Source organism: Rhincodon typus, chromosome 46 (assembly GCF_021869965.1).
Source record: "Rhincodon typus isolate 14 chromosome 46, sRhiTyp1.1, whole genome shotgun sequence".
In the NCBI taxonomy this organism is placed as follows: Eukaryota; Metazoa; Chordata; class Chondrichthyes; order Orectolobiformes; family Rhincodontidae; genus Rhincodon; species Rhincodon typus.
The window spans coordinates 7,270,489-7,288,498 of record NC_063377.1 but is presented as its reverse complement, the minus strand read 5'-3'; the positions used below and the strand labels follow the sequence as shown (position 1 = coordinate 7,288,498).

The 18,010-nt window shown below is 49.4% G+C and overlaps 2 protein-coding genes across 2 annotated transcripts in view; both read right to left on the bottom strand.

The window, feature by feature from the left end:
* The window catches only part of LOC109925547 (annexin A2-like), a 19,931-nt gene extending 13,373 nt beyond the window's left edge, over window positions 1–6,558 (bottom strand). The window contains exons 1-2 of the mRNA XM_048620377.1: window positions 6,450–6,558; window positions 3,292–3,345 (exon numbers count right to left, since the gene is read on the bottom strand). The gene's annotated coding sequence lies outside the window, so the exon portion shown is untranslated. The remainder of the gene's footprint in view (window positions 1–3,291; window positions 3,346–6,449) is intronic.
* Window positions 6,559–11,565: 5,007 nt separating this feature from the next.
* hax1 (HCLS1 associated protein X-1) overlaps window positions 11,566–18,010 on the bottom strand; it is an 11,448-nt gene continuing 5,003 nt past the window's right edge. Inside the window, exons 4-6 of the mRNA XM_048620295.1 lie at window positions 17,716–17,831; window positions 13,107–13,260; window positions 11,566–12,168 (exon numbers count right to left, since the gene is read on the bottom strand). Coding sequence (XP_048476252.1) covers window positions 12,041–12,168; window positions 13,107–13,260; window positions 17,716–17,831 — 398 coding nt within the window. The 3' untranslated portion in view covers window positions 11,566–12,040. The remainder of the gene's footprint in view (window positions 12,169–13,106; window positions 13,261–17,715; window positions 17,832–18,010) is intronic.

Here is an 18,010-nt window from a genome sequence, read left to right as displayed (position 1 = left end):
GCGGGGTGGTTTATATACAGAATAACAGATACCCCGGGAGGGAGTTACGGACTGGAATCTAACCGAGGGGTTCGGGGTGGTTTATATACAGAATAACAGATACCCCGGGAGGGAGTTACGGACTGGAATCTAATCGAGGGGTTCGGGGTGGTTTATATACAGAATAACAGATACCCCAGGAGGGAGTTACAGACTGGAATCTAATCAAGGGGTTCGGGGTGGTTTATATACAGAATAACAGATCCCCGGGAGTGAGTTATAGTATCTAGCATGATGTCGCAGGTTCAGTGATTGGGAGGATGAATTAATGAGATAATCCAAACCAGTTCAGTGAGCACCTCACAAGAGCTGTAATTTCAAGTGAAAACGGACCTTAGCCTTCACGAAGAATGAAAGGAATCTCAAAAATGCCTCCCCACCTGCAAAGATTCAAGCTCAGGTTGATAAGATATGACTGCGCTGGAGCTACGATGCAGGCAAGGCCGAAGTAATGGGGGACAGGCTCTCTCAAATCAGGAGTGGAATGAGCTGGAAAATTAGGACCTTTCCAAAATCAGGGAGGTGGGGAAAGGGTGAGAGTTCTAAGGACATGGGATCAGGACATTTCCGACTGAGATGAGGAGAAATGGCTTCACCCAGAGAGTGGAATCCTCTGCCACAGAAAGCAGTCGGGGCCATAAGCGGTTGGACATAAGGTGGTGGGAGGGAGGAATTGGGGAGCAGGGAACTGAGTTGGATGATCAGCCACGATCCTATTGTACGGAGGAGCAGACTCAAAAGGGCCGAATGGCCTACTCCTGCCCCTGTTTTCTATCTTAATCTCATTGAATCATATGGTTTGAGTCATATTTGAAGGCAATAAATAACATTTAAGAGACAGTCAATGTTAAAAGTGACATGAAAAGCAATGTAGGTATGTAACAGCAGACCCACAGCATTAACGCAGACTCAGGAGAGAGATACTTGCGGCAAGGTGTAGTATAAATAAGATTTATGTAACTCATGGCAACAAGAGTAATTGCATCACTTGGTTATTAGTCAGAGAAAGGACAGGACGAGAATGAGCAAGTGACGCCAAAATTGGGCGGGTGGTAGACAACGAAGGTTATTTCAGTGGGACCTTGATCCAATGGGCCGAGGAGTGGCAGGTGGAGTTTAATCTAGATAAATACTGCATTTTGGAAAGGCGAATCAGGGCAGGATTTAATGGTAAGGTCCTGGGGAGTGTTGCTGAACAAATAGACCTTGGGGTGCAGGTTCACAGTTCCTTGAAAATGGAGTCACAGGTAGACAGGGCGGTGAAGAAGGTGTTTGGTACGCTTGCCTTTATGGGTCAGTGAGTATAGGAGTTGGGAGTGTCGTGTTGCGGCTGTACAGGACATTGGTTAGGGCCCCTTTTGGAATACTGCGTTCAATTCTGGTCTCCCTGCTGTAGGAAAAAATGTTGTGAAACTTGAAAGGGTTCAGAAAAGATTGACAAGGATGTTGGATGGTTTGAGCTACAGGGACAGGCTGGGGCTATTTTCCCTGGAGCGTTGGAGGCTGAGGGGTGACCGTATAGAGTTTTATAAAATCATGAGGGGCATGGATAAGGTGAATAGCCAAGGTCTTTTCCCCAAGGTGGGGGGAGTCCAAAACTAGAAGGGCATAGGTTTAAGGTGAGGGGGAAAGATATAAAAGGAACCTGAAGAGCAACTTTTTCACACAGAGGGTGGTGCGTGTATGGAACAAGCTGCCAGAGGAAGTGGTGGAGCCTGGTACAATTACAACATTTAAAAGGTATCTGGATAGGTACATGGATAGGAAGGGTTTAGAGGGATATGGACCAAATGCTGGCAAATGGGACTGGATATACTTAGGATTCTGGTCGGCATGGACGGGTTGGACCGAAGGGTCTGTTTCCGTGCTACATATTTCGATGAGGTGCCTTTGCTCCATAACCCTCAATAATTTGGTCCATCAAAAATTAATCCATCTCCGATTTCAAATTTAAGACAACCTCAGCCCAAAGACACTCCAGACTTGTACCTTGATTATCAGAGGAAGAGCACAAGCTAAAATATCTTCTCCATCATTTCACAGAATGCAAAATACTTTTACACTGTTTCTTTCCAACACCTCAGGCCATGTCATCTGAGAGACTTACTGACTCGCATTTGTCGATATTTTATAAAAACACTTTCAGAAATTTCTTCAGTCAATCTTAGGCCAAATTCCCTCATTGCATTCCGATGAGGTGGAGGGTACAGATTATCAGGAATACATTTCTAAGCAAACGCTCCCAGGACAGGGACAAAACAGGGTTAGATTTTTTTTTCCTTTATTCATTCATGGGATAAGGACGTCGCTGGCCGGGGCAGCATTTATTGCCCATCCCTAATTGCCCAGAGGACAGTTAAGAGTCAACCACATTGCTGTGGGTCTGGAGTCACAGGTAGGCCAGACCAGGTAAGGATGGCAGTTTCCTTCCCTAAAGGGCATTAGTGAACCAGTTGGGTTTTTCCTGACAATTGACAATGGATTCATGGTCATCATTAGATTCTTAATTCCAGATATTTATTGAATTCAAATTCCACCATCTGCTGTGGCGAGATTCAAACCCAGGTCCCCAGGATATTACCTAGGTCTCTGGATTAACAGTCCCATGATCATACACTAGGCCATTGCCTCCCCAAAGTCAATCTCACTCTACACTGACCTCCCCAAACAAACACTCCCAGGACAGGGACAGCACGGGGTTAGATACAGAGAAAAGCTCCTTCTACACTGTGCCCCCCGCAACCATCAAACACGCCCAGGACAGGGACAGCAAGGGGTTAGATACAGAGTGAAGCTCCCACTACACTGCCCCCCTCCACCGCATCAAACACACCCAGGGACAGGAGCAGCATGGGGTTAGATGCAGAGTAAAGCTCCCTCTACACTGTCCTCCCCCTCCAATCAAACACTCCCAGGACAGGGACAGCACGCGGTTAGATACAGAGTAAAGCTCCCTCTACACTGTCCCCCCCCTCCAATCAAACACTCCCAGGACAGGGACAGTATGGGGTTAGATACGGAATAAAAGGAAATCTCCACAGTGGCGCATTTGTGTGCAGGCTGTGCAACCAGGGTGTGCGTCACACTGAACCCCAAGCTTCTCCTCATCCTCCGTCAATCAAAACCATCTTCTGGCAGAAGGCACTAGATCAGGAGGATGAAATTTTGATTGATTTGTGAGCGTGGCTGGGAAGAGATCAAGCAAGTACATTTGTAGTGCCCAGTCTGTTCACAAGGAGGTGTTGTACTCACCCGGTCTACTTGAACAATTTGGCTGAGGATTTCATTCACAAGTACCATTGTGACCTGCAAAAACAGGAAAATAATTTAACCCATGGCAAATAAATTAGCAGATAGTGACAGGATTGGCTCAGCAAACAAACTTCAGCCCTCAGTTAGATTCAGCAGTCCGACGTCAGAATTTTTACCAGCCTACCCATCAGATTCCAACAGTGCTGCACTGTCGGAGGGTCAGCGCCGAGGGAACGGGCACTGTCGGAGGGTCAGCGCCGAGGGAGCGGGCACTGTCGGAGGGTCAGCGCCGAGGGAGCGGGCACTGTCGGTGGGTCAGCGCTGCGGGAGCGGGTACTGTCGGTGGTAGGTGTTGGGGTGTAGGGGCTGGAGGAGGCGACAGGGATGGGGCCTGGCTGTGTGATTAGGAGGGCTGAGGTGCCCACAAACAACAGTGGGTGGGTGGCTGTGAGTCATTGAGCAAAGTCCGGAATGTTTGCTGGGCCTAAACATACCTGCCTCGACGGGGCTGGCTCCTTGCTGCACTGGTTCACCCAGCTTGGATCAGAAAGGGGTATGGGATCTTCCTGTGCAGGGGCTGCTTTTCCTCCATCACACCCTAAATGGGGCGGCGTAATGCTGGCCTGAAAAATACAGGGAAGGGTCTAATGGTCTGCCCTCTCTTGTCTCGGAGGCTGAAGGGTGAGGGTTTGGGACAGCTCTAACTCCAGGAGGTGACCATGCCAATCTATTGTTGTGAAAACCCCATCAGGGTACCTTAATGGTTAAGGAAATTGGATGTCCCTACCTGATCAGGGCCTATGTGACTCCAGACACCACCCCCCACCACCGCCAACCCCCCCCCCCCCCCATAGTGATGCGGTGGCCTCTGAACTCTGAATTACCCCTGAGTGAGGCACTCAGCTCAAGGACTGGAAACGATGAGGTTACGCGCTTTGGCGGGAAAAGACGAGCCGAATATTATTGAAATGGTGAAAGACTGCATAAAGCTGCAGAATGCAGAACGTTCCTCCGTGGGCCAGCATTCCATGTTCAGCGGGCAATAAGGATGGCAAATGGATCGTTGGCCTTTATTTTGAAGGGAATGGAATGTAAAAGTCGGGAGGTTTTTTGCTAAAACCATACGAGGCTCCAGTCAGAGCACAGCCAGAATACTGTGGTCAGCTCTGGGGCCCCGTATCCAAGAAAAGATAGACTGGCCTCGGAGAGAGTCCTGAGGAGGTTCACTCGGCTGATACTGGGTACAGAAGGGCTGTATTATGAGGAGAAGTTGGGCCTGTACTCATAGAGATGTACAGCATGGAAGCAGACCCTTTGGTCCAACTCGTCCATGCCGACCCTAAATTAATCTAATCCCATCTCATTCGAGTTTAGAGGATTGACAGGCAACCTCATTGAAACGTATAAGATTCTTAGGGAGAAATTGACAGGGGATATGTGGGGATGTTGTTTCCCCCTTGTGTGTGGGAGAGTCTAGGACCAGTGGGCCATCATCTCAGAATAAGGGGGTCGCCCATTGAAGATGGAGTTGGGGAGGAATTTCTTGTCTCTCCGAGGGGAGCAAATCTGTGGAATTCTTTACTGCAGAGGGCTGTCGAGGATGGGTCATTCAGGATATTGAAAGCTGAGACGGAGAGATTTTTAATCGGGAAGGGAGTTGATGGGAAGAGGGCGGGGAAAATGGGAGTAGAGGAAGATCGGATCAGCTGCGATCTCATTGAACAGCAGGGAGGAGCCAATGGACCAAAGGGCCTGCTTCTGGTCCAAGGGGCAATTAGGGACAAGCAACAAATGCTGGACGGCCATGAACGAAGATAGAAAATAAATTTACCTCCGACACACAGACCACACCCTACGGTTGTAGTGACACTCGGTGTGGAAGGGGCAGGGGGAGGCGGTGGGGTGGGCGTTCAGGGGGAAAGGGGGGGAGTGTGGGGTGGGCAGCTGTCCCCGCTGTCCCCAAGTTGATTGTCACATGCCAATTTAATTCAAAAGAAGACCCGATAATCTGGGTCACCAATGACTCATTGCTTGTGGGAAATCCGACATTGCAAAAGCGATCACTCTTCTGGGGTAACATAACTGGGCAAAGGCATCTAGGGAAGTGTAAGTCTTTGCTGGCCAGAGTGGGGTTTGAACCCTCTGATGAGTAGCCATTGAGAATAGACTTTAGTTAAAGCTCTGGTTTGTACCTGGGCTCAGTCAGTTCGATATCGGCTCTGGTTAATCTCCTGCTTAGAATCTGGGCTCAGGATTACATTAGGAGCTTGTTAATATCCTACTTAGAATCTGGAATCAGGGATTACATTAGGGGCCTGTTAATCTCCTACTTAGAATCTGGAATCAGGGATTACATTAGGAGCTTGTTAATATCCTACTTAGAATCTGGAATCAGGGATTACATTAGGAGCTTGTTAATATCCTACTTAGAATCTGGAATCAGGGATTACATTAGGAGCTTGTTAATATCCTGCTTAGAATCTAGAATCAGAGAGATTACATTAGATGCTGGTTAATTTCTTAGTTTTGTATTTTGAAATTAGAGTTTTCTCAGTGAGTAGGGGCTGGTTAAAGTATTCACTTTCTTCCCAGGAGTGGGCGTTGTCCAGAAAAAGTTTCATTAAGACCACAGCCGATCGCCTCCTCTCTCCACCTTTCTCTCTCTCTCTCTCTCGGAGCGCAGAAAGGAATTCAAGTCTCAAACACGAAACAAAAAGGAAATTACAACAACGAAGAGACCGCGCCTCGAAAGCAGCAAACAAAACTTTGCTGACACAAGAGATCCGCCGCTGAAACCGTCCCGTTTCGGGGAAGGGGGGTTTCCAGAGTTTAGTAGCAAGTGGGACACTTTTTTCCTTTCGGTGCTCTGAGGTAATTCCTGCCCCTAGGGGAGTGGTGATAAGGCAGCGGGAGCCAGAGGGATGGTGCACCAGGCATGGGAAGAGTCTCAGTGAAAAATAAAAAAGCAGCAAAACCTTTCATGGACTTGGACTGTCTCCCCCTGTCTGAGTTTGGGATGGAGAGTCAAGTCATAACGCCCACCTTCTGATGCTAACTAGTTCTCATCAGGGAGCAAACACCTCCCCTCTCCCTCCTAACCCTCCCAGCCAACTCTCAAACACAGAACTGCAGGCTTTTCCTGGAACAGGCGGCCTTACCTGGGGATTAGTTTCAGAGATCTGGGGCCTGTCTCCTCTTTCTCTCTCTCAGAAGCAAAGTCTGCTCAATCTACCTGCTGCTACGGTGGGGTGTGTCTGAACATTTATTGAGTGACTCAGCTGCAGGAAGGCAGGGTGAGCTGGAAAGAGCCAACCCAGATTGCTCAGCTTCTGACAGGGCAATGCCAGTTGTCAAAGGGCAGAGGCGGCATCCAGGCAGTGGGACAGCAGGATCTTTTCTCTGTCGTGCTACGGGTCGAGGGGTAACTCTCGGTCACATATCAACCGCCATGCAATCCCCTCCGACAGCTCCCGCTCCCTCGGCGCTGGCCCTCCGACAGTGCGGCACTCTGTCAGTGCTGATCTCTGACAGTGCCCGCTCCCTCGGCGCCGACCCTCCGACAGTGCGGCGCTCCCTCAGCGCCGACCCTCCGACAGTGCGGCGCTCCCTCGGCTCCGACAGTGCCTGCTCCCTTGGCGCCGACCCTCCGACAGTGCGGCGCTCCCTCAGCGTTGACCCTCCGATGGCACCCACTCCCTCAGTGCTGACCTCTGACAGTGCCCACTCCCTCAGTGCCAACCCTCTGACACTGCCTGCTCCCTCGGCGCTGACCCTCCGACAGTGCGGCAATCCCTCGGCGCTGACACTCCAAAGGTGCCAGCTACCTCAATGCTGACCCTCTGACAGTGCAGCTCTCCCTCAGCACTGACCCTCCGACAGTGCCCGTTCCCTCAGCCCTGACCCTCTGACAGTGCCCGTTCCCTCAGCCCTGACCGTCCAGTGGTACCCACTAGCTCAGGCTGACCCTCTGACAGTGCCCACTCCCTCATTGCTGACCTTCTGACAATGTGACACCTCCTCAGTGCCGATCCTCTGACAGTGCCCGTTCCCTCAGCACTGACCGTCCGACAGTGCCCGCTCCCTCAGCACTGACCCTCCGACATTGCCCGTTCCCTCAGTGCTGACCCTCCAACTATGCCCACTCCTGCAGTGCAGACCCTCCGACAGCATGGCTCTCCCTCAGCACTGACCCTCCATCACTACAACGCTCCTTGAACACCCTCCCTGGTAACCTGCCTCTGGATTGGGTGTCCCAGTTACAATGGGGTCTGGGGACCCAAACTCTCAACCTCTTACTTCTGAAGGTTTGGGAAGAGTTGTGTGGGAGGAGGCGCGGGGTGGCGGAAAAGTGGTTTGGTCAGGGCTCTTTCCGGTGCAAGCGGAGGGAAGGCCATTTGGCTATATGGGGCTTCGCAGTGCACCCATTCCCATTTACCCTCTGAGCCCAGAGATGACAGCAACGTGGGGCGTGCGTAACAATTGGGGTGGTGGATAAATGCCGCCCCCACCCCATGACCAGTTCTGGGCCAAACAGTCACTGGGTCTCAACTGTGACCATGCCCTCCCACTCTCTCCTTCACCCTCCCTCAGATGAGATTTGTTTTGAAATTTCTGAGCGTGTGGGGTGTGGGATGTGGGATGGGCATCTGGTTGCCCCGCCGGTATTTCCAGTCTCTCCCGTTCCCCGACTCTGTGACGAGAGCATTTTCAGGTTTCCCCTCGACAGACAAGTTTCAGGCTGTAATTGGAAAACGCGAAGTCCCACTGCAGACGGGCCCTTTCAGATACCACCTATCGCTGTGGGAACTGGTCACTGACTTCAAGAGGGCACACCCTTGTGTACATCTAAGATGTTCGAGAGTATCCAGTCCCTGCGAGCGACGATCCCTACCAAACTGTCCTGGTCCACCTACGTCAACAAAAACGGTCAAGGCCACACAACAACTCCTATACTTCCGTGGCAGGCCAAGGAAATTAGGTTGTAGACATGCTTGCCCAGCCGGTGGGTTTAGTCGCAAACGTTTTGTCACCCTACTAGACAACATCATCAGTGTGCCCCCTCCAGTGTTCTGTCCTGCTTGTTATTTATATGCCTCGGTTTGCTGGGGTGGTTGGTATCACTTCCGGTTCTGTTTCTCAGTGGTTTCTTCACAGGGTCTAACTCAATGCGTTTGTTGATGGAGTTCCGGTTGGAATACCAGGCCTCCAGGAATTCCCTGGTGTCTCTCTGTTTGGCTCATGCAATTGTGGATGTGTTGTCCCAGTCAAATTTGTGTCGCTCGTTGTCCGTGTGTAGTGAGGCAACTGAGAATTGGACTGTATTTTGGTATTTTGTAGATTAATATATTACATGGTATTAATATACAAAATACCATGCAAGGACTGTATTTTGACATTTTGTATATTAATACCATGTAATATATCAATCTACAAAATACCAAAATACAGGCCAGGGATGTGCAGGTTAGGATGGATTGACATTTTGTATATTAACATAATACTACATGGTATTAAAATAATAGGTCTTTGCATGGTATTTTGTAAATTATTTTAATACCATGTACTATATTAATATACAAAATACCATGCAAGGACCTATTATTTTAATACCATGTAGTATTATGTTAATATACAAAATGCCAATCCATCCTAACCTGCACATCCCTGGCCTGTACAAGGCAACTTACTTGGCCAATCCACCCTAACCTGTACATCTTTGGACTGTAAGAGGCAGCACAGTGGCTCAGTGGTTAGCACTGCTGCCTCACAGCCCCAGGGACCTGGGTTCAATCCCACCCTCAGGTGACTGTCTGTGTGGAATTTGCATATTCTCCCTGTGTCTGCGTGGGCTTCCTCCCACAGTCCAAAGATGTGCAGGTTAGGGTGGATTGGCCGTGCTAAATTACCCATCATGTTCAGGGATGTGTAGATTAGGTGGGTTACAGGAGCGATGGGTCTGGGTGTGGACTTGTTGGGCTGAAGGACCTGTTGCCACAGTGTAGGGATTCTACGAAACTGGAGCACCTGGACGAAACCCATGCAGACACTGGGAGAATGTGCAAACTTCACACAGTTGTGTCCCTGGAGCTTTGAGAAATGAGTGCTGACTAAAACCACTCGGTAGTCTGACAAGTCCCTTGTGTACTTATAGCAAAACCTTCCATTTTAAAAAAAATTAAACTAGATTTCTAATCAAGCTGTTCAGATATGTTATTACACACCAGGTGGAACTTGAACCTGGGCCTTCCATTCCAGAGGTAAGGACACTACCACTGTGCCTCAAGAGAGCAATGAATCCACCATTCTCTTTGCAATAAGGGCCAACAATCCCTTTGCCTTCCCTATTACCCACTGAACGTGAAGAATGTTTAAACCAACCACTTAGAAGTGGCATGACACACCTCTAGCACAGGCAGGACTAGAACCTGGGCCTTCTGTTCCAGAGGTAAGGACACTGCCACATACCAGAAGGGCCCCACTGGTTAAACTTGGAGGCATTGCTGTCACTGATGTGCAAGGACCCACAAATCCCTCAATGCAGTTGCTCACAGCAGTCAAAACGGCAATCATATTCCACTCTGACAGCTAAGTCCCAAACTCTCTCATCTTCCCTCACAACTGAATCACCTCATACCTGGGACCATTCAAACCTCACCAGCTTTCTCCATGTTTCCACGCTGGACCTCCTGAACGTGATAAGTTGGCACTGCCTGCATGAAGAGCCTCTGCCCACCCCACCCCCACAGCCTGACCCTCAGCTTCCAAACATTCAGTTGCTCTTGGCCCCTCCGATGCCAAAGAGGTGCTCCCTTGGCGCTGACCCTCCGACAGTGCCCGCTCCCTCGGTGCTGACCCTCCGATGGTGCCCGCTCCCTCGGATTATAACATACACCAGGCCAGAGGATACATTAGGAGGGGCAAAGCACAGACAGCATGCCAGAGGCTGTGTATGTGTGTGTGTGTGTGTGTGTGAGAGAGAGAACAAAACAGACAGACAGAACGAGAAAAACAACGAGGCAGAGGAAGAGAGAGTGACAGCAACAGAAATTAAGATGGCATGAAGACAAAACAGTGAGAGACAGTGAGACTGAAGGGGAAGCACCTGCCAGAGGGAGTGAGAGAGAATGAGGATGAAAGAGAGTGAGACACAGAGTGAGAGAAAGAGAGCAAGAATAAACGAGAGTGTAAGAGAAAGTGGAACAGAGGGTGAGACAGCCAGACAGAGAGAATGAGAGACAGGGAGCGAGAGCAATAGAGAGCGAGTGAAAGAGAGAGGGCAATGACAAGGGAGACAGCAAGAGAGAGAATGAGAGAGCATAAGAGCGAAAGGCTGAGAGACACAGCTGAAGCAAGAGAGGGAGACAGAGTCAGCGAGACCGACACAGATATGAGAGAGAGACAGGGCAAAAAAGAGTGCAGTAGGAAGAGAGGAGTTGACAAGAGTGAAGAGAGCGAGGATGGGGAGATGAACGCGAGCATAACAGTGAGACAGCAAGGACTAAAAGAGAGACCGAGACAAAGGTAAATAGGTAGAAAGCAAGGAGAGAGATAAATAAGAGCAAGTGAGACAGCAAGGCAGGGATAGAGAAAGCACACAAGATAGATGGGGAGAGGGATAAGAAGGTGCAGAGGATTATGTACATGAGGAGTGGATAGGAATAGAGACAGTTCAGGAGGGGGCACACAATATCAGTTTACAAAGGCACAGCCACGATGCTAAAGGCAGGCCCTGTTTGTAAACATACAGTGAGGAGACGCAATAAAACGGGACTGAGTTAAAATAATTGCCCACTGAGATTTTTGTCATTCTTTCTTGGGATGTGCATGTTCCTGACTGGGGCGGCATCTTCACCTGACCCTAAGTCAATTGAGCATCTCACTCAGGGCCGTTTCAGAGGGTGGCCCCCATCACTGTGGGGAGGGGTGGGGGTCTCTGGAGTCACAGACTCCAGAGTCAGAGGTGGTGGGGAGGGTGGGTAGGTGCCATGCTTAATATCACAGCCTCAAAATTGGCACACTATTCCCGACAGCGCCCGCTCCCTCGGCGCTGACCCTCCGACAGCGCCCGCTCCCTCGGCGCTGACCCTCCGACAGCGCCCGCTCCCTCGGCGCTGACCCTCGGACATGTGGTGCTCCCCAGTGCCAGCATCGGTGGTGCCAACCTGTGCAGTGCTTTCTGGTTCTACAGTGGGCCTCCGACACACAATCCTTAGAGAGGGGCAATGCCAGGGGGTGGTGTGCAACCACGGTAGACCAGGAGAGCTCAAACCAAAATGAACGACGTTTACTTTATTGCACCTGAACGAATGACATCTCAAACTTCAGGAGAAGCGTGCAGAGTCTGCGCAGGTTACATCGCATGTGGAACATACCCAATCGGGAGGGCACGGAGCAGAGTGTGCGTGCGGGCACAGCGATGTTGTGCACAGTTCAGTGAGACAGCGCAATACTCCGTCGATGTCAGGAAAGCCATGGTCTGTTCCCACCCCCCGCCCAACAAGTGAATGTGTTGTCGACCTGAAAATGCATCCGGTTTCACTCCAAAAAACGGGTCTGTTCACCGCAGATGCTGGCCCTGCAGCTGACACTTCCCATGACACACACATACAGAGACACAAAACACTCATATAGTTAAGGGCAGACACAAACAGTCACACACACAACCTACAGCCAGTCCAATTGTGGTCTCTTCTCATATTATATTACCCCCCCCACCCCACCAAGTTGCCCCTTGCTGTGTGAGACTCAGTCAGCGGCTGAAGATCCCCTTGAGCAGCTTATCGAGGAAGGAGAGAGAGTCACCGAACGTCTGCAGCTCACTCGGAGTGTCCTTTCCTGGCCGGTGCTCCCAGTGCTCTGTGAACCTTTGTCGTTCGCCTGCGCGAGAGAACGGGAAACAGTTACTGCTGGCCAGCGCAAACCACTCCGCCCAGGCACCAGAGGGCTGCGGGCAGAGGGGAGGCCGAGGGCATCCCCGCATCTTCCGCCAGCCGCACTTAAAACACACGCGCACACACCGCATTACTAGCACACAACAGAACCACATAAAAAGAGTATACAAGAATGCACACAGCCGCAGAGTATACAAGCAAAGACGTTTGGCGTGCACGCAAATGCACACGAGCTCGTGAGCAAATGCGTGCACGCCGATACAAAATCCGATCGCGCACACACACCGATAAACAAGCACATAGCGAATATATAAGCACATGTCTACACACACAAAGGCATGTGAGTAAACAACATAAACACATACACACAAATATACAAGCATGCACACATCCTCTCACATGTGCACGTATACAGCCACACACACACACGTACAAGCACGCAAGGACACTGCCACACACATACGAGTACACAAGCACACACAAACAGCCATATACGTGCATACATATATACAGCCACACAACTATGCACATAGAAATGCATTAATACAACTATAAATACACTCACACACCGGGCAGATACACACACACACACACACACAGATGTGACATGCATAGCACTGCATGAGTGCACACCGGGCAGAGACACACACACACACACACACACACACACACACACACAGAGAGATGTGACATGCAGCCACAGACTGTGTCACATACACATACTCAGCCCCTGGTTTATAATGCAGAACAAGGACACTGGCTGCCATGTTCCTGGGACCCTCCCCTACACTGCCATTCATTAACAGCCCTCAACACCTCCACAGCTTGACCTCCCGCCACCTCAGCTGCCTTTCAGAGGCACCGATGGTTTTCAAAGACACGGTCTCCCCTGAGATACCTGTCCACACCCTCCCGAACACTCACTGTCATCCATGTTGACCATCTCTTCGGTGCGTTCCTCCTTGCCCTGAGCGTCCCGTCGGGTCACTGTGGTGTACGACTGCTCCCCGTGCGCCCGCGTCACTGTGGTCTCCTCATTCCCTTCACCGTCCCGTGTCACTCGACGTTCCTCTACGCTCTGAAGAGTTGGGGCAGTGGTGGGAGGGACATATTTTAACGTGACACATTTAGACAGCATTCCGCGCGCCCACACACACCTCCCCAATTGTTCACAGCCTGTCCTCTCTCACAAGCCCCACTTCCCTGCGCTCAACATGGGTCAATGCTTTACAGGCAGCGCCGAGCAACCGCAAGTAGAAATTTGGCTATGGCGGGCATCGGAAGATGCCTGACTATGCTCCTCCCTCGCACTCGCGTCATTTCTTGGCAGAGATAAAAATTTTAACACTATATGGGAAGTCATGTTGAGGTTGTACAAGACATTGGTGAAGCCTCTCCAATTATAGGAAGGATATTATCAAGCTGGAGAGGGTTCAGAAGAGATTTACCAGGATGTTGCTGGGTATGGAAGGTTTGAGTTATAAAGAAAGGCTGGATAGGCTGGGTCTCTTTTCACCGAAGCGCAGGAGGTTAAGAGGTGACCTTATAGAAGTTTATAAAATCGTGAAGGGTATAGATAGGATTAATGGCAGGTGTCTTTTCCTGTGGATGGGGGATTTCAAGACTAGGGGGCACACTTTTAAGGTGAGACGAGAGAGATTTAAAGAAGACATGAGGGGCCAATTTTTTTTTTTTTTTTTTTAACACAGAGGGTGGTTCGTGCGTGGAATGAACTTCCAGAGGAAGTGGTAAATGTGGGCACACTTAGAACATTTAAAAGACATTTGGATAAGTACATGAATGGGAAAGGTTTGGAGGGATATGGGCCAGGAGCAGGCAGGTGGGACTATTTTAGTTTGGGATTATGTTCGGTGTGGACTGACCGAAGGGTCTGTTTCCATGCTGTAGGACTCCATACAGGAGTACAGTGAAAAAAAAGTACAAGTATAGGTACAAGTACAAAATCTTAAGAACAAGAAATAAAGAACAAAGTTAAAAGTTAAACATTACAGACCTTAACGATTGCGCCCCCCCCACCTCCAACTCCACAGGAGAAGCTGGTCTGAAGACACCAGCCAATCCCTGGCTGACCACGTTGTTCGTCAGCAGAAATACACCCAGGAACCTCTGCCCAACTGTGACATGGTTCGGGTTAGTTTCAAAAACGGGCACCTGCTGGAAAAGCTCAGCAGGTCTGGCAGCTCTCCATCTGCAAAACAAATTTAAAAAAAGACCCCGAGCTTCCAGTTGCCTGCCACTTCAACACACCACCCTGCTGCCATGGCCAACATCTCTGTCTCAGGCTTGCTGCAGTGCTCCAGCAAAGCTCAGCTCTGACGAAAGAGTCAACCAAACTCGAAACGTTAGCTTGCTCCCTCTGTCTCTCTCTACACGGATGCTGCCTGAGCCGCTGTGATTTCCAGCATTTCGTTGTTTTCGGTACAGATTCCAGCCTCTGCAGTAATTTGCTCCTGCCTGGAAGGACAGCACCTCATTTTCCGCTTGGGGACCCTGCAACCTTTTGGGCTGAATACCGAGTCCAACAGCCCTCCCATGTCCTTACCCCAACCCCAAACACGCCAGGCCTTGTTATCACAGTCTGTGATTACACACCATCCTATGTTAGCCCCTAGCAGTCCCTGTTAACAGCTATTCACCTTCCTACCCAGGTCGTTATCCACTCCTTTTGTCTGTCCAAGTGTTACCCCCTCTCTTTGGCCTCTATCATTTACTCCTTACCCTCTCTCCCCACCCTATCTTCTGCATTAAAACCGACATTTTCCTCACGACCATCAGTTCTGAGGAAGGGTCACTTGATCCGAAACATCAACTCTGATCTCTCTCCACAGGCGCTGCTGTGGCCTGCTGAGCTTTTCCAGCTATTTCCATTTTTACAGCACCCCGCAGTTCTTATGTCGGGTTACTTCCAGTTTAACTTGTTAAAGTTCGCACGTTCCTTTCGCCTGCACAGAAGACAGAGGACCCAGCCTGCCGACGCTCCCAGATGCCCACTAGCCTGGCACTCACAGCGACGGATTAAGTTAAATGGGTTAGCGCGGCGGTACAGACAGGCCAGGCTGGTTCAGGAAGTGCTGTCTCGTCGCAGAATGGCACCCACAACGCTAGACACTGGCCTCTGCAAGCATGACCTTCTGCATCCACACAAATATGCACCAGCCTCTCAACGGAGGAGGGATTAGTGAGTGGACATAGGGAACAGGCTCATGGGATTCTACCTAATGTTATAGGCCAGACCCCCTCAATATTTTAAGAAAGCAGCCTGGACCCTAACTTTTTCTTATTTTAATGGTAAATGTGATGTGCCGTGTTCCAGATGCAATTCGATTGGGTCAAAACATTCGACGCCAAGCAACAAACGATTTATTCAAACACTATGTAGGAAGTCACCTTGAAGTTGTACAGAAGACTGACACCTGACAAAGGAGCGAGACTCCAAAAGCTTGGGTCTTCAAATAAACCTGTTGGACTAATAACCTGGTGTCGTGTGATTTATTTGAGGTTGTACAGGACTTTGGTGAGTGTTATAGAGCAGAGGTTAACCCACTCCCAAGAACTATAACCAAAAGTCCCAAAGAGGAGCACCTCTCCCTATAATCTGTAAATCGAGGTTGAAAAGTGGTGTAACCTGCTTGTCAGCAACTTCTCGTGGTTAAATAAAATAAATCCCCGATGCTCAATTTACAATCAACAAGCAACAATTTATTTATCTAACAGTGAGCAAATTAACTAAACTATTAACAAACCAAATAAATCCCTTCTAACCACTAACTATTCCCGAATAAAGCAAGATTCTAATAGTATGCTGTTCCAATAAATACAAGTCCCACTTATGTTTAAAAAAATAGAATTTAGTATGTTGAAATTACAGCCAGGTTATGCGTCTTCCGGAATGTTCCGTGCCTTCTCTGTCAATTCTTCTGTCAGGAATATTAACTAGTTGTTAATACCATTGTTATCTATATGGTGCTTTCTCTAAGACATAGAGGAGGCTGTGAGAGCCAGTGATTCTCTTGAGAGCTGAGGGCTGTTAGCTCTGGCAGACGGCAGTTAGCTCTGGCCTCTTTGTCCGACTGCCCCTTCTTTTAGACCCTTGATGACATATCAATATTTCTTACAATTGGATTAGTCCTTTGTTGATAAAACCATCAGATTTAAATTCAACAGGTTTTTGGTATGTAAGTGCCTGGTTCAAATTGATTGGGTGGATTCAAAAGCCTGTTGTCTTGGTTTAAAAAAGAAACTGCTGCTTGGCCTGCTAACTGTATGGCCTTTCGATACAAGAGTTTCAATTCAGGTGTTCTCTGTGTACTTGCAACCTCTCAAGCTGCTGCTAACAGACATCCATTTCACATCTCTAAGCACAGAAAAAGCACATCATCTTTTTAAAAGGGACCACACAATGCCTTCCCCCTCCCTAGCATTTTACAAAAACCAAATTCTAACTTCCTGCCTCACAACCCACAAGTACTCTACCCAACTTCGCAACAGTGAGGCCTCTTCTGGAGTACTGTGTCCAGCTCTGGTCTCCCTGCTAATAGGAAGGATATTATTAAGCTGGAGAAAGTTCAGAAGAGATTTACCAGGATGTTGCTGGGTATGGAAGCTTTGAGTTATAAAGAAGGGCTGGGTAGGCTGGGAAGGCTGGGACTTTTTCCACTGGAGTGTAGGAGGTTGACAAGTGACCTTGTAGAAGTTTATAAAATCATCAGGGGCATAGATAGAGTTAATGGCGGTGTCTTTTCCCGAGGATGGGGGATTTCAAGAGTAGGGGGCACATTTTTAATGTGAGAGGAGAAAGATTTTGAAAAATTTAAAGATTAAAAAAATTTAAAGACGACATGAGGGGCAATTTTTTCACACAGCGTGTGGGGTGTGTGTGGAATGAACTTCCCGAGGAAGTGATGGATGTGGGTACAGTTACAACATTTAAAAGACAAGAGTAGGAAAGGTTTGGAGGGATTTGGGCCAGGAGCAGGCAGGTGGGACTAGTTTAGTTTGGGATTATTGGGTGGGGTAATCCAAAACAAGAGGGGCATAGGTTTAAGGTGAGAGGGGAAAGATTTAAGAGGGACCTGAGGGGCAATGTTTTCAGGCAGAGGGTGGTGTGTGTATGGAATGAGCTCCCAGAGGAAGTGATGGAGGCTGGTACAATGCCAACATTTAAAAGGCATCTAGATGGCGATATGAATCGGAATGGTTCAGAGGGATATGTGCCAAATGGCAAATTGGACTGGATGAGTTGGACCAAAGGGTCTGTTTCCGTGCCGTACAGCTCTATGACTCTAAGTTGTTTATTTTCTCATAGACTGCTTGGTACCTGTCCCCCAGTCTCTAATTTAAAAAAAACAGGACAAAACACACCTCTTAAAGCCACACATCGCGCCCATGAGCGCTGGAGCCTTGTGTGCTGCCCTGCATGGCCTGCCTGAAGTGACAGCGCTCGACAGGCAGTTCCACAGGACAGCTTCGGGAGTGGGGAGCAGTGTAGAATTACAGCATTATCAGCACTCACCCCGTCAGGGAGGACGACTTTCGACACGGACACACTCTTGAAATAAGATCTGGTCTGGGGCTCCGAGGGCTTTAAGATTTTATCCAGGCCTTCGGAGTTCACTCTGGAGTCCAGGTCTGCCAAGGAAACACAGGTTCGGAGTTAGGGACGCTGTACCGTAACTCCAGCAAAGAGTGGGCACCAAATCAGAAATACAAACGGAGCACAGCGTTTCTGATAGAGCTGCTGGAGATGAGAGGGAGGCGGGAGGCGGCGGGGAGAGACCAGAGGGAGGTGGGGGAGGGGAGAGGGAGGG